The 13,784-nt window shown below is 39.2% G+C and overlaps 1 protein-coding gene across 5 annotated transcripts in view; it reads left to right on the top strand.

The window, feature by feature from the left end:
* The window catches only part of rnf130 (ring finger protein 130), a 166,631-nt gene that overhangs the window by 114,884 nt on the left and 37,963 nt on the right, over positions 1-13,784 (top strand). For all 5 annotated transcript variants that reach the window (XM_072590351.1, XM_072590354.1, XM_072590355.1 and 2 more), the window contains exons 5-6: positions 4,584-4,686; positions 5,998-6,202. In XM_072590351.1, coding sequence (XP_072446452.1) covers positions 4,584-4,686; positions 5,998-6,202 — 308 coding nt within the window. The remainder of the gene's footprint in view (positions 1-4,583; positions 4,687-5,997; positions 6,203-13,784) is intronic.

Below are 13,784 nucleotides of genomic sequence, written 5' to 3'. Positions count from 1 at the left end.
GTGAATGACAGACAATTAAACACATAACAGGAGGGAAAGGTTCCAGAAGTTATCACTAGCTTCAAAAATTGACTGATTGGAAAACATGAATGCACAAGACAGAATATTACAATCTTGGAGCTGATTGCCAAATTTACGACCTAGTTACGAACCAGTAAATTTATGTTTAAAGTAGACAAAATGTGACATCCAGGGGACTTTCAAAGAGAGTAAAGCCACAAAATTGTATGGTTTTGAACAAACAAAGTAAACTTTGCTATACAATAATCGAATAGTAATACAAAGAACATAGAACAGTACAGCACAGTACACGCCCTTTTGGTCCTTGATGTTGTACCGGCCTTTTATCCTACTCTAAGATCAGACTAACCTGCATACCCTTCCATTGTACTAACTTCCATGTGCCCATCCAAAAGTCACTTAAGTGTCCCTAATGTATCTGAGTCTACCACCACTGCTGGCAATGCATTCCATGCACCCACCACTCTATGTATAAAGAACCTACCTCTGACATCTCCCCTAAACCTTCCTCCAATTACCTTTAAAATTATGCCCCCTCATGATAGACATTTCCGTTATGGGAAAAAAAAAGTCTCTAGCAATCCACTCTATCTGTGCCTCTCAACATCTTGTACATCTCTATCAAGTCACCTCTCATCCTTCTTTGCTCCAATAAGAAAAGCCCTAGCTCCCTCAACCTTTCTTCAGAAGACAAGTCCTCCAGTGCAGGCAGCATCCTGGTAAATGTCCTCTGCACCCTATCTAAAGCTTCCACATTTTTCCAATAATGAGGCAACCAGAACTGAACATAGTATTCCAAGTGTGGTTCTAACCAGGACTCTGTAAGGCTGCAGCGTAACCTCACAGCTCCCCTGCCAATGAAAGCCAACACCCCATACGCCTTCTTAACAGCCCTAAGAACCTGGGTGGCAACTTTGAGGGATCTGTGGACATGGAACCCAAGATCCCGCTGTTCTTCCACACTACCAAGAACCCTGCCTTTAACCAGTATTTTACATTCAAATTCGACCTTCTAAAGTGAATGATTTCACACTCTTCCAGGTTGAACTCCACCTGCCACTTATTGGCCCAGTTCTGCATCCTGTCAATGTCTCATTGAAACCTTCAACAGCCCTCGACACTATCCACAACTCCACCAGCCTTCGTGTCATTGGCAAGTTTACTAACCCACCCTTCCACTTCCTCATCCAAGGTACTTATAAAAATCACAAAGAGCAGAGATCCCAGAACCGAGCCCTGTGGAACACCACTGGTCACCGAGCTCCAGGCTGAATAATTTCCGTTTACCACCCTCTTCTTTCAATGGGCCAGCCAATTCTGTATCTAGACAGACAGGTTTCCCTGTAGCCCATGCCTCCTTACTTTCTGAATGAGCCTACCATGGGGAACTTTATCAAACACCTTGCTAAAATCCATGTACACCACATCCACTGTCTGATCCTTGCCTCCTCAACCTTAAGTAAGCTTCCTTTTTTTCTCTTGACTAGCTGGTCCACATACATTGTCTTCCAAGATTCGTTCAACCTAGCATCCCTACCTTGCCTCAGTGGGGCAAACCTATTCAGCACAATCAGCAACCTCCACATTTCTATTGTGCCTTTCCCCGATAACATCTATTCTCAATTTAGGCGCCCAGTTCCTGCCTAATAGCATTGTAATTCCCCCTCCCCCAATTAAATATGTTCCCATTCCGTTTACTCCTAACCCCTTCCATGATTATAGTAAAGGTCGTGGAGTTGTAAGCACTATTACCAAAATGCTGTCCCACCAAGAGATCTGACATCTGGCATGGTTCGTTGCCAAGCACCAAATCCACTATGGCCTCCCCTCTCATCAGCCTATCTACATATTGCTTCAGATACCCTTCCTGGCACACCTGACAAAAACTGCTCCATCCAAGCTATTTGAACTAAGTAGATTCCACTCAATATTAAGGAAGTTAAAGTCACCCATGACAAAAACCCTGTTACTTCTGCACATTTCCAAAATCTGCCTCCCAATCTGCTCCTCCATATCTCTATTACTATGGGGGTACTGTAGAATACTCCCAATAAAGTGACTGCTCCTTTCCTGTTTCTGACTTTCACCCATAATGACTTTGTAGACAAGCCCTCCTCAACAATCTCCCTTTCTGCAACTGTGATAGTATCTCTGATTCTCCACCTCCTATAGAGTTCTGGCAAACCTCCCGCCCAGGTTATTGGTGGTCCTCCTTGTACAGGTCCAGGAAGAATAGGTTCACATATTATTATAATACAGTCTATGATACATGAACGAGTTATTTCTAATGCACATTAGCATCTGGCAAATATGGGTGTTAGAGTGAGATCGATACCCCAAACCATAGCAGATACCTCACAATGGGGGTGGTACGGTGGCTCAGTGGTTAGCACTGCTGCCTCACAGCACCAGGGTCCTAGGTTCAATTCCAGCCTCAGGCGACTGTCTGTGTGGAGTTTGCACGTTCTCCCCGTGTCTGTGGGGGTTTCCTCCAGGTGCTCCAGCTTCCTCCCACAGTCCAAAGGTGTGCAAGTCAGGTGAACTGGCAATGCTAAATTGCCCATAGTGTTAGGTGCAATGGTCAGAGGGGAAATGGGTCTGGGTGGGATACTCTTTCGAGGGTCGGTGTGGACTGGTTGGGCTGAAGAGCCTGTTTCCACACTGTCGGGAATCTAATCTAAAAATGGGACATCAAATCTCACTAAATTTCACAATAGGTTACAATTCTTTGTTTACTCATCTGACCTTGAACCTCGCTCTCAAGAAATGCTCTGAAATTGACTCATGACTACTCCCGTTCTGATCAATCACCCTCATTTTCTGGGCTACACTTACCTGGACTCCAAAACTGCATTCCAGCACTCATTCACAAGCATAACTCCAGATCTTTGCCTGACAGCTGGCTTCACCAGGCTGAATTGCCTCTGGGTCTTTGCCTAAACTTTTTTCTTGCTCAGTTGCACTCAGAAAGTGTGGCATGTGGGATTCTGAGTTCCTCATGGCTTCCTCTAATATAAAGTCACTTCCTTGGCTCCCCACGAATTCTGTGGAGTCCTGATTTCTTCATATGAATGAGGAACGAAAGTAGGTCACTCAGCCTTTCAAGTCTACTTAGTCATTCAATAAAATCAAGGCTAATCCGATTTCATCCTCCGTTCTATATTCTAGCAGCAGTTAACTGCTCACTCATCCCTGGGTTCTAACAGCATAGAACTATCCAGCTGCACTTGTTTCTTCACTGTATTTCCTCATGTATGATGGAATGCTCTGCACTTCCTTGTTGAACTCAATTTTTATAGTCAAAAATCACAACACCAGGTTATAGTCTTATTTGGAAGTACAAACTTCTAGCGCTGCTCTTCCATCAGGTAGCTATAATCTGTTGGATTATAACCTGGTGTTGTGTGATTTTTGACTTTGTCCACCCCAGTCCAATGCAGGCACCTTCACATGATTAATTTTTATAGCACAGAAACAGCTGAACATAAAGACAACACAACCATACGATTGGTACGAATCCTCCACTAAGTTTTAAGTTTGCCACTGGCACATCGTTACACAGCAGCATTTAAATGACTTTCAAAGGCTTCTTCGAAACCCCTTCCAAATCCGTGACCTCTACTGCCTAGAAATTTGAAGAGGTGTGTAATGAAAATAAAGGTCCTTCCAAATTTTTCCTCATCCTAATTGAAAGTACATTGCTATTCCTTCACTGTTTCAGGGTCAAAGGTCTGGACCACCCTATTTAATAGCAATGTTGGTATGCCTACATCAGACAAATTGCAATAGTTCAAGAAAGTTGCTCACCACCACTTCAAAGGCAGTTAGGAATGGGCAATAAAAACTGGCCTTGCCAGTGATGCCTGCACGTTGTAAACAAAGTTTTAAAAGTACTAAACCTTTGTCAGACAAGACATCATTGCCAAAGTTTAATTTTGGAACAATTCTTGAAAATTCTTCTCAGTTCCTTAAGGAAATTGGTAAACTCCAAGTTAATTGCGCTAAGCATAACTATTCAAAAATAATATCACTGTATGCTGCATTTTTGAGGAAATCTATGAACCGCAGATTTGCTCCTAGCTTGTTGGTCTCTGCCTATTATAACTTCCTAACTATCTTGCACTTTGTATTATGTGTCAGCTGGATTAAGAATTTGTTGTTGATTCAGTCTGCTACAACAGGCAGATTCTGTAGATATGTAGTTAACCGTTGTTTATTATCAGAAGATCTGGAGTTATGCTTGTGAATGAGTGCTGGAATGCAGTTTTGGAGTCCAGGTAAGTGCAGCCCAGAAAATGAGGGTGATTGATCAGAACGGGAGTAGTCATGAGTCAATGACAGAGCATTTCTTTGGAGTCTTTTAAACTAATCTTGCTAACAATTAATCTGAGAAGAATGTTATTCTGAAACATTCTTAATGTAATAGTCTGGTTACACAGTTAAAATACTTGTTTATTCATGTTGCTAATTGACTTTTAGAATGGAGTAAAACAGCTTTTAATATATTGTAGCACTTACTGTCATGAGTCTTTCAAAACTAATTATGCTTTATCTTGTTTCAGGCATGTCTTCCATAAACATTGTGTTGATCCCTGGTTGAATGAACATTACACTTGCCCCATCTGCAAACAAAACATCCTGAAAGCCCTTGGATTGCTGTTAGGGGTAAAAGCAAGTTTTATTAATCTATTTATACAGTTTTTGTGTACTAAAAGTTGCAGAAAAATGATATGAAACTCCCCTAGAGCTGAGGCTATGTTACATGCGCTTTCTAGACAGACTTCAGTAATATAGCAGTGAGGGAGCAGGTACGGTTTAAAAAAAACAAGGCAGGCAGTTTTATATTTGTAAATAAACTTAAATTACTTACAAATTTTCCATCCTATTCAGCTTGATTGTACTGGCGTGATGAAGGTAGTGTTTTTGTATTCTCTCATTAAGATATTTATTTGAGAAAATTTCTATCACAATTCCATAATGCTCTGTTGAAATTTGATACCCAGCTTTGGTTGTCACGTTGCTGTGCCAGCTAAACATGTCTCAAGGATTGAGAGTTAAATATGTGCTTGCAGATGAAAGAAAAAATCCACACCAGCAAACTTCTTCAAATTAAGTGGTTAATGTCTAATGGAACAAGTCACTGTAAATTATGCGAAGGTTGAAAGCTTGGTAGCCTAACTTCACCATGAAGGATGTGCAAGTTTTAAAGGGACAGTCATTTCCTCAATTGAGATTGACGGGGGGTGGGGGGGAATAATTTGTTTATATAAAATAAAATATTTGTAAATATCTGATTCCATACCTCATGTGTCTTAGAGGTATGGCTTTTTAGTTTTAAGACTTCAAGTATTAAATGTAATAGAAATGAAAGCATCTGAAGTGCAAATACAAGCAGACCTTTTAATTATTCTTTCAACCACATGACCAATGTCTAATGAGGTCAAAGTTAAGTTATAAAGGGTAAAAATTGCACAATGGTAGGCTTTTTTTTAAAACTTTTCGTGGGGACAGAAGATCTCTAGTTATTTCAATAAGCTATTTGAATCAATAATGATATTTACAAATCAAGGCAACTAAAAGCACTTTAGTACGTAGGGAAATAGGGAATCATAGAGTTTGGAGAAAGAGCCATTAGAAACAGAAATTGTGTGAGTCACAAATTCAGTTTGCTAGATAAAAGGCAATAGATTATACTTGTGTTGGAACATGCCAAATATGCCATATTGCTGTGGAAATGTTCCTTTCTTTAACTTTATCATTGTGAGAGTTTTGCACATGGAAGCAGACAAAGGTAATTACAGCTTGGTCTTGTGTAATTTGTAGCTTAGAGTCCAGGAAGCCTGGGCCTTCAAACCAATATTGCCTGGAGGCTTAAATCAGGATAATGTCCACGTCTTAGATTAAAATATTTTTAAAGCATTTTTTCCTTTATGTGCTTGTCAGTGGTTAAATAAACAGTTATTTGGTGTCTTGCAGCCAGATGTACACTGCGCAGAGAATTCAATGCTTGATATGGAGAGATCGGTCAGAGAATCGCCCTCCAATCAGAGGTCCATGCCTATTGATGTGACGAGTAATGGTTCCATCAATCTTGAACCACTCCGTTTTCTGGGAAGCTCACCGTTGAGTCAGGAAGAGGAATCTGTGCCACGATCTAGAGAAATGAACGTCACTGTAACCAGTAAGGTTTACCATAGTCAATAACAGAAAGATAAAGGGAACAAAGTATGAAGCAATGGTGTTTTTTTCCCCTCTTAAAGAATAAGCCAATTCATTGATGTTGCCACTAATACAACTTTTATGTTTGTTTATTTGAAAAGAAGGGTGCATACAGAAGTAACTGGAAATGTATTCCATCAAGTGATATAGTGAGATATTCCATTTCTATCACATGGAGCATTTAATACTTTTTGGTCCGAATGACATTTTCTTTTGAAAATGTCCATCAAAATTATTACTTTAGATTATGTCATTATACCTAACAAAAAGGAAGGCTGACCATTTGATTGTTTCTGATCTAAGACCATATAATTCAACGATGCAGCTATTTTTAAAAATGAGAAGTTTAAGGGCGCTATGGTGTGGTGATAGTGTCCCTACCTCTAGACCAGGTGGCCTGGGTTCCAGTCTCATCTCCAGTGATGTGTAGAAACACCTGTGAACTGATGATTCAAAAATATATGAAATGCAGAGATGTTTTGAAGTGTCGTTTGCTGCCACCATGTGGCAAAATAAATTTTTCCAACATAAGGTGAGTAGTTTGGTTTTTCTGCATTCAAAATTGTTTCTATTTTGAATTTTTTTGTTTCCCTTCTCTTCTTACACCTTGCCCAAAAAGTCTTGTTCACTTTCATGAGGGTTTAAAGGAAATTTAAGGTGCATTTTAAACAAAACAAAACTTGCTAGTTATTATGTTTTGAAGATTTCCATTGAGTTAGAATAATGCTCAACTGGTAATGTATCCTAGTGTTTGTTTTATTCTCTTTGCATTTATGTGGCTTTTTTTTTACCACAATGATTTCATAATTATCTCTGATGGTCTGAAAATGAGTGGTTTAATGGATAGAATTAGGGCTTGTATGCAAAGTTTGCCTTGAAGTATTCATCTTCATTGGACTATGATCTATTGATTTGATTATTGTGGAATACTTTCTTATGTTTTATATCAGTCGTTGAAATAAGCTGTTATACCGCTGACATGCACTTACTAAGCTTTGTAGCTGCACTGCTGGCTCAGTGACTTGCTCGTCACTCTAACAAGCTACTAATTTTGTGCAACATCTTTTTTGCCTCTACTCAAACTGCAAAGCTGCCATGAGATTTTGTGCAGGGTCAATCTGTGTGAAACAACAGAGTAAACTATGTGGAAGTTTCTGAGAAACTCTAAAATAACTGAATCTTTCTAGTTGCAAGTATTTTGTTTGTAAAATTTTTGATATTTATGCGTGTAACACTTGATGTAGCAATATTATCAATGTAGAGGACACATTTAAAGAACTTGATGAAACAACCCAAGAGAAATGAGAATTTTTGTTTATTTATGCCATGCCTTATGATCTGAAATGCACTGATTGAATGGGTAGTGGAAACTGATTCAAAAATAACTTTCAAAAGGGAATTGGATAAATACTGAAAAGGGGGGGAAAAAAGTATAGCACTATGTGGAGACGGCAAAGTGAGTAGGATGAATTGAAAAGCATTCAAATAGCTGGCACAGGCATGATGGACTGAATGGCTTCCTCTTGTACTTAACGGTATGCAAAACCTTTGACAACTTATATAAAAGCGGTTTTTACAAAGCAGTTTCAACGAAGGATCCAGTTTTTATTTATGCATTTAAATTATATTGTTCTACTTTGATAGTTGTGCACATTATGCCTGGTTCAAAGATTTTTATAAGTAGATTTATTGTCTCAAGCTCTTTGAGTCAGTGCTTTACTTTTGCAATCATGTTTGCGTCTTCATTTTTGTTTTTTTCTTTATAATTTGTTACTATATAGATTGAAAACCAGCTCTTATAGGAGGATGAGACAAGAAGCAAGATTTTGTTTGATGGGTCAGTTCTTGACATCAGGATTAAAATATTGGTTTTGACACCCCACCATGTCAGGAGCTGCTGGAAAGTACCTCCAGATATCTGGCATGCTTCCAAACCAGTTGACCCTTCCAGTTGCAATTAGCCTTTTTAATTGACTTAACAATCTACTTGCAGTTAGGTAGCTGTTCCTCACCTAAACTGAAACCAGAAAAGTAGCTGAAGTCCAGACCCCAGGAAGAAGAACTGATATTCTGACCATCAGGAAATTTTATGTTTTCTGATCTCCATATAATGAACAAGACCTTGTTCCAGATCTTTCATACCTCTGAGTGTATTAAACACAACTTTTGTTTTTTTTTCCGTAGCCACTAGAAATTGTATAGCTCATCTCTGGGTGGTTCTGTTTGTTATAAAAGCATCTCAAAGTAATTTTTCTTTGACAGTCCCTCATCAAGTTAGCAAGTTGACAGTGGCCAAAATAAAAATTTTCACGTTCTGCTGAATCTAACTTTTTGAAAAGTCTTTTTAACCATTAATGTTTCAAAAGAAACTTTAATTTCAGACGCAACAGGAAAATAACTGACTTTGTATTCCAAAAGTAGACTCATGGCCTACATCTTGCAACCTTTTGAACATCTTCTGTAAAATTTGACTTCACAAGCCAACAAGTGTAGCCTTCATTTTTGGAGTTGCATTTTCAGCATAACATTTGTGAGACCCCCTCGACATAAGAATAAATGCAAATGATTTATTTATTTCAAACATTAAAGAGACCTATCCATCTTGAAGAAGCAAGAAGGTTTACAGCATTGAATTTTAATTATAATTTTACTGCCAAGCATTAAAACTGTTATGCAATAGTTAGAGTGGCCAATGGAGAATGAAAGATTGGATTGCTTATAAACTTTGGATGTTGATGAAAGCTTCCATGTGAGCCAGAGTTCCACAAGGTGTGGCTGTGCTGTCATCAATATTTTATCATTACTAAATATGTATGGTCTGGTATTATGTCCTGGTCTCAGAGTACTGCCATCAGCCTCCACAATTGTTTTGTGATTCGTATAGTTTATGGCATGTTGCAAAATGAATTGAGATTCAAATAAAAGATATCTTCTGTCAAAATTCATTTTTGTTCTAAATTATTTGGCTGCACATAAAGATAACTATCAATGTAACTGGTATACTAGAAACTAAGAAATGCCAGTTGCTTGTAAAGCACATATAGACACTGCCGGTGAATAAATTTAATTTTTAAATTTTAATAAAATTCCATCATTTAAAAACTTTTTTGCGCACTTAGGTCTAGGTGCATCTTTTATTTTTAACAAATTTATGCAGGTCAATGAAGAGCTACCCTTTTTTCTACTCTTTCATGGGATGAGGAAATATCTGCCTAGGCCAGCATCTATTGCCCAACCCTGATTGACCTCAAGAAAATAGTAATGAGCTGCTTTCTTGAATAACTGAAGTTCATGCTTTTGACCCAGCAACAGTGAAGGAATGGTGATTATAGTTCCAGGGCAGATGATGAGTGACGTGGAGAGAACCTTGCAAATCCTGGTGTTACCATAAATGTGCTGCCTCTTCGAGCTGGTGGAGGTTGCAGATTGGGAAAGTGCTGTTAAAGGACCCTTTGAGTTTTTATAGTGCACCTGCCACTGTGAATTGGTGAGGGGAGTCAATAGCACCACTTATAATCAAGCAGACTGCTTTGACCTTGATGATGCCAAATGTCTTGAGATTGTTGGATCTGTACTCATTACACAAATGGAGAATGTTCTGTCATACTCCTGACTTGTACCATGTAGTTACTTGTGGAGGACATGAATAATATGCCAGTAATTGACAAAGAGATGAAAATAAATGAGGACCTGGAAACAGTCATTATTACGGAAGTAGTAGTGTTGGACAAGCTAATGGAGTTGAGGATAGACAAGTCTCCTGGCCATGATGGAATGCATCCCAGGGTACTAAAAGAGATGGCAGGAAAAATAACAATTGAATTGAATCTGACTTGACCTGAGTTGACACGATTCACAGTGAAAACCTTTGTCTTGCGAGCAATACAGGCAAATCACATACTTAAGTAGCATAGGAAAACAGCGGCAGAAACAAAAACACAGGTACAAGCGAGTCCTGAGAATTTGAGTCCATTCAGTATTGCAACAATAGGGTAGAAACTGGTGCATGTGTTCAGACTTCTGTGCCATCTCCCCGATGGTAGAGGTTGTAGAAAAACATTGCCAGGGTGGGATGGGTCTTTAAGAATGCTGACGGCCTTTCCTTGATAGTGGATTTTCCAAAATTTGCTGGACTCTGGGGCTGTCCCAGAAGATTGGAAAACAGTACATGTGGTGCTACTGTTTAAAAAGAAACGTAGAAAAAAGTTGGGGAATTATAGACCTTTTAGCTTAACCTCTGTAGTGGGCAAGATGCTTGATCTATTATCAAGGAAGAAAGAGCAAGGCGACTCAATAATATTGTCCTGTTGGGCAGACACAGTATGGGTTCTTGAAGGACAGGTCATGCTTGACAAATATTTTGGAATTCAGTGAAGACATTATGAGCAAGGTCTACAACGGGGACCCAGTGGATGTGGTGTACCTAGATTTCCAAAAGGCCTTTGACAAGGTGCCTCACAAGAGGCTGCCGCATAAGATAAGGATACGTGGCTTTACGGGTAAAGTACCAGCATGGTTAGAGAATTGGCTGACTAACAGGAAGCAAAGAGTTGGGATAAATGAGTGCTATTCTAGCTGGCAATCAGTGACTAGTGGTATGCCTCAGATCAATGTTGGGACCACAATTATTCATAATTTATATTGATGATTTGGAGTTGGAGACCGTGTATAGTGTGTCAAGGTTTGCAGATGACACTAAGATGAGTGGCAGAACAAAGTGTGCAGAGGACTGTGAAATTTTGCAAAGGAACATAGGTACTTTGAGTGGGCAAAGGTGTGGCAGATGGAATTTAATGTTAATAAATGTGAAGTCATGCATTTTGGTAGGAGTACCAGTAAAAAGGATTATCACTTGAATGATAAAAAGTTCCAGCATGCTGCTGTGCAGAGGGACCTGGGTGTCCTTGTGCGCGAATCACAGAAGGTCGGTCTGCAGGTACAACAAGTAATTAGGAAGGTAAATGGAATTTGTCCTTCATTGCTAAAGGGATCGAGTTTAAAAGCAGGGAGATTATGTTGCAGCTGTACAGGGTGCTGGTGAGGCCACACCTGGAGTACTGTCTCCTTACTTGAGAAAGGATGTACTGGCAATAGAGGGACTGCAGAGGAGGTTCACTCAGTTGATTCTGAAGTTGAGGGGGTTGCCTTATGAGGAGACACTGAGTAAACTGGGATTATATTCATTGGAATTCAGAAGATTGAGGAGGGATCTTATAGAAACATATGAAGAGAATAGATAAGACTGTAGAGAGGATGTTTCCACTGGCAGGTGAAGCTAGGACAAGAGGGCATAACCTGAAGATTAGAGGGAGCAGGTTTAGAACTGAATTGAGAAGTAACATCTTCACTCAGAGTTGTAAATCTATGGAATTCCTTGCCCAGTGAAGTAGTTGATGCTATTTCAGTAAACTTTTTTAAAGCTAAGGTAGATTTTTTTTGAACAATAAAGTAATTGAGGGATACAGTGAGATTGTGGGTAAGTGGATATGAGTCCACGAAAAGATCAGCCATGATCATCTTCGATGGCGGAGCAGGCTCGATGGGCCAGGTGACCTACTCCTGCTCTTAGTTCTTAAATTTATCTGCTTGAATAATAACTGGCATCAGTGCAGCACATGGGTACATTTTGAGAGTTTGAGATAGCAAGTTTATTTTTGTAGACATAATCTTAAAGTGAAATTAGTACGCAGTCAGATAGGAAATCTGTGACCATCAGGCATTCCAGAAGGACTGGGCATGATGACTTTGAATACATTTCACTCTCCAGCTCGTACTTTGCTTGAATGTTACTGAGATGGATGGTTCCTCTGGAGGTCCCATTTATGGCAGCATGTCTGGCTCAGCTGTGTAGAGGCAATTGTGTTATGGGATTAGCTGATTAAGAAATAAACTGGCACTTATGCAATATGTTGCCTCCCTTGTGTCAGGAACAAGGATATCATTAAGCAGCTACAGAGCAGGGCAAGGAAAGTGAGAGGTCAGCATTCACATTTGGTACTACCCTCCCTTTTTGTAGAAAACTCCCATTATTGGCAGAGAGTCTAAATTGGCTATTAATTAACAACTCCAGGATCTCAATTGGTCTCCCTGTTGCTCGATTCTGTCCCTGAGGATGGGCTGTTAAATTCCTTGCCTACATTTGAGTTTATTCTATAGGCTGTCAACTAGTGGAATAGATATAAAGTAGCAAGTTTGTAAGGATATTACAAGGTGATGCAAGAATTACCAATTTCTTATAATTAAGAAATGTTAACTATCCTAATGTAGACTGAGATTGTGAAGGGCAAAGAAGACCAAGTATTTCTCGAGAGTGCTGAAAATAACTCTCGACATGCATGTTTTGTACTGTATGTTTTCAGTCCAATTAGGAAGGAGGCATTTCGTTCTGGGAAATGAGGTGGGTCAAGTGAATCGTGTGTCAGGAGGGGAAACATTTCAGGGATAGTAACTGAAACATCAAAGTTTAAAGTTGCCTATGGAATAAGGCAAGGTTGGGTAGCGCTTTCACCTGACTAAATGGACACAGATAGCTTTGATTTAATGCCTCATCCGAAGGAACTCTGACTAATGCAGTCCTAGGAGAATAGTGTATAAAGTGTCTATCTGAATTAAATACTCAAGTACTCTGATATGGGGCTTATGCCCACAATCTTCTGCTTTTACGCATTAGCTTTTAGCACCAGCTGAGCCAAGCTGACACTTGACAAATAACTATAATTCTTTTCAGGTGAGGTTCAGAATGTTGTTGCATTTCTGTACCTGAGTTGTATAATCCTAACTATTAGGCAACAAAGTAATGTGTTATTAAGGCAAGTGCATTTTGGTTTTGATTGAAATGCGATGGAGTCTCAGAATCCCTGTGGAATTGTAACTGAACTTCATTACTTATTTACTGCGTTCTCATTCAATTCCAAACCTCAACATTTGGGGAGATAGCAAGGCAAATGCTTGAGATTCATTCTTGATCAACCTTGCCACATGCCAAGAGAATCCAAGAACAAAATTTATTGGATCTTCTGAAGATGAGATGTTCCCACTTCTCAATTTTGTGAAAATTTCAAACTGGTTGGAGGTTAGCCCCTCAGATGGGAAATTCAGTGCTTTGTGGAACCCTGTGCAATGTCAAACTTTCAAGTTGAGATTTTGTGTTGCGAACAGTATTTGGGAAGATGAAAAATGTTTCTTATTGATCTCAATCATGAAGTTGATGAGAAAGACTGACTCTTCTTAGTTTGAGTTTACTGCTCACAAAGTGCATTTGTGTCAAACTTCTATCACATTAAAAATACAGACTAAAATGTTTCAAAATACTGATGGTCTATCTGGGCTGCACTGTTTTGACATTTTGACTTTTTCATATTTTCGTCTTTAATTCTTTGTGTGTAATGTGCTGTGTGAATGTGTTTCCTCCAGCAATGTGGACTTTGGGATATGTTTTCACAGGCTGTAATAGTCTTCCAGTACTTTTAATGATTCTTCACACTTAACCTGAAGGATGAATTGTCAGCTAGCAATTTGATTGCAAAATTGTAGCTTGCTTGATC

The sequence above is a fragment of the Chiloscyllium punctatum genome, chromosome 20, assembly GCF_047496795.1.
Source record: "Chiloscyllium punctatum isolate Juve2018m chromosome 20, sChiPun1.3, whole genome shotgun sequence".
Lineage (NCBI taxonomy): Eukaryota > Metazoa > Chordata > Chondrichthyes > Orectolobiformes > Hemiscylliidae > Chiloscyllium > Chiloscyllium punctatum.
Note: the sequence above shows the minus strand (reverse complement) of the source record. Positions and strands in the feature narration are given on the sequence as shown.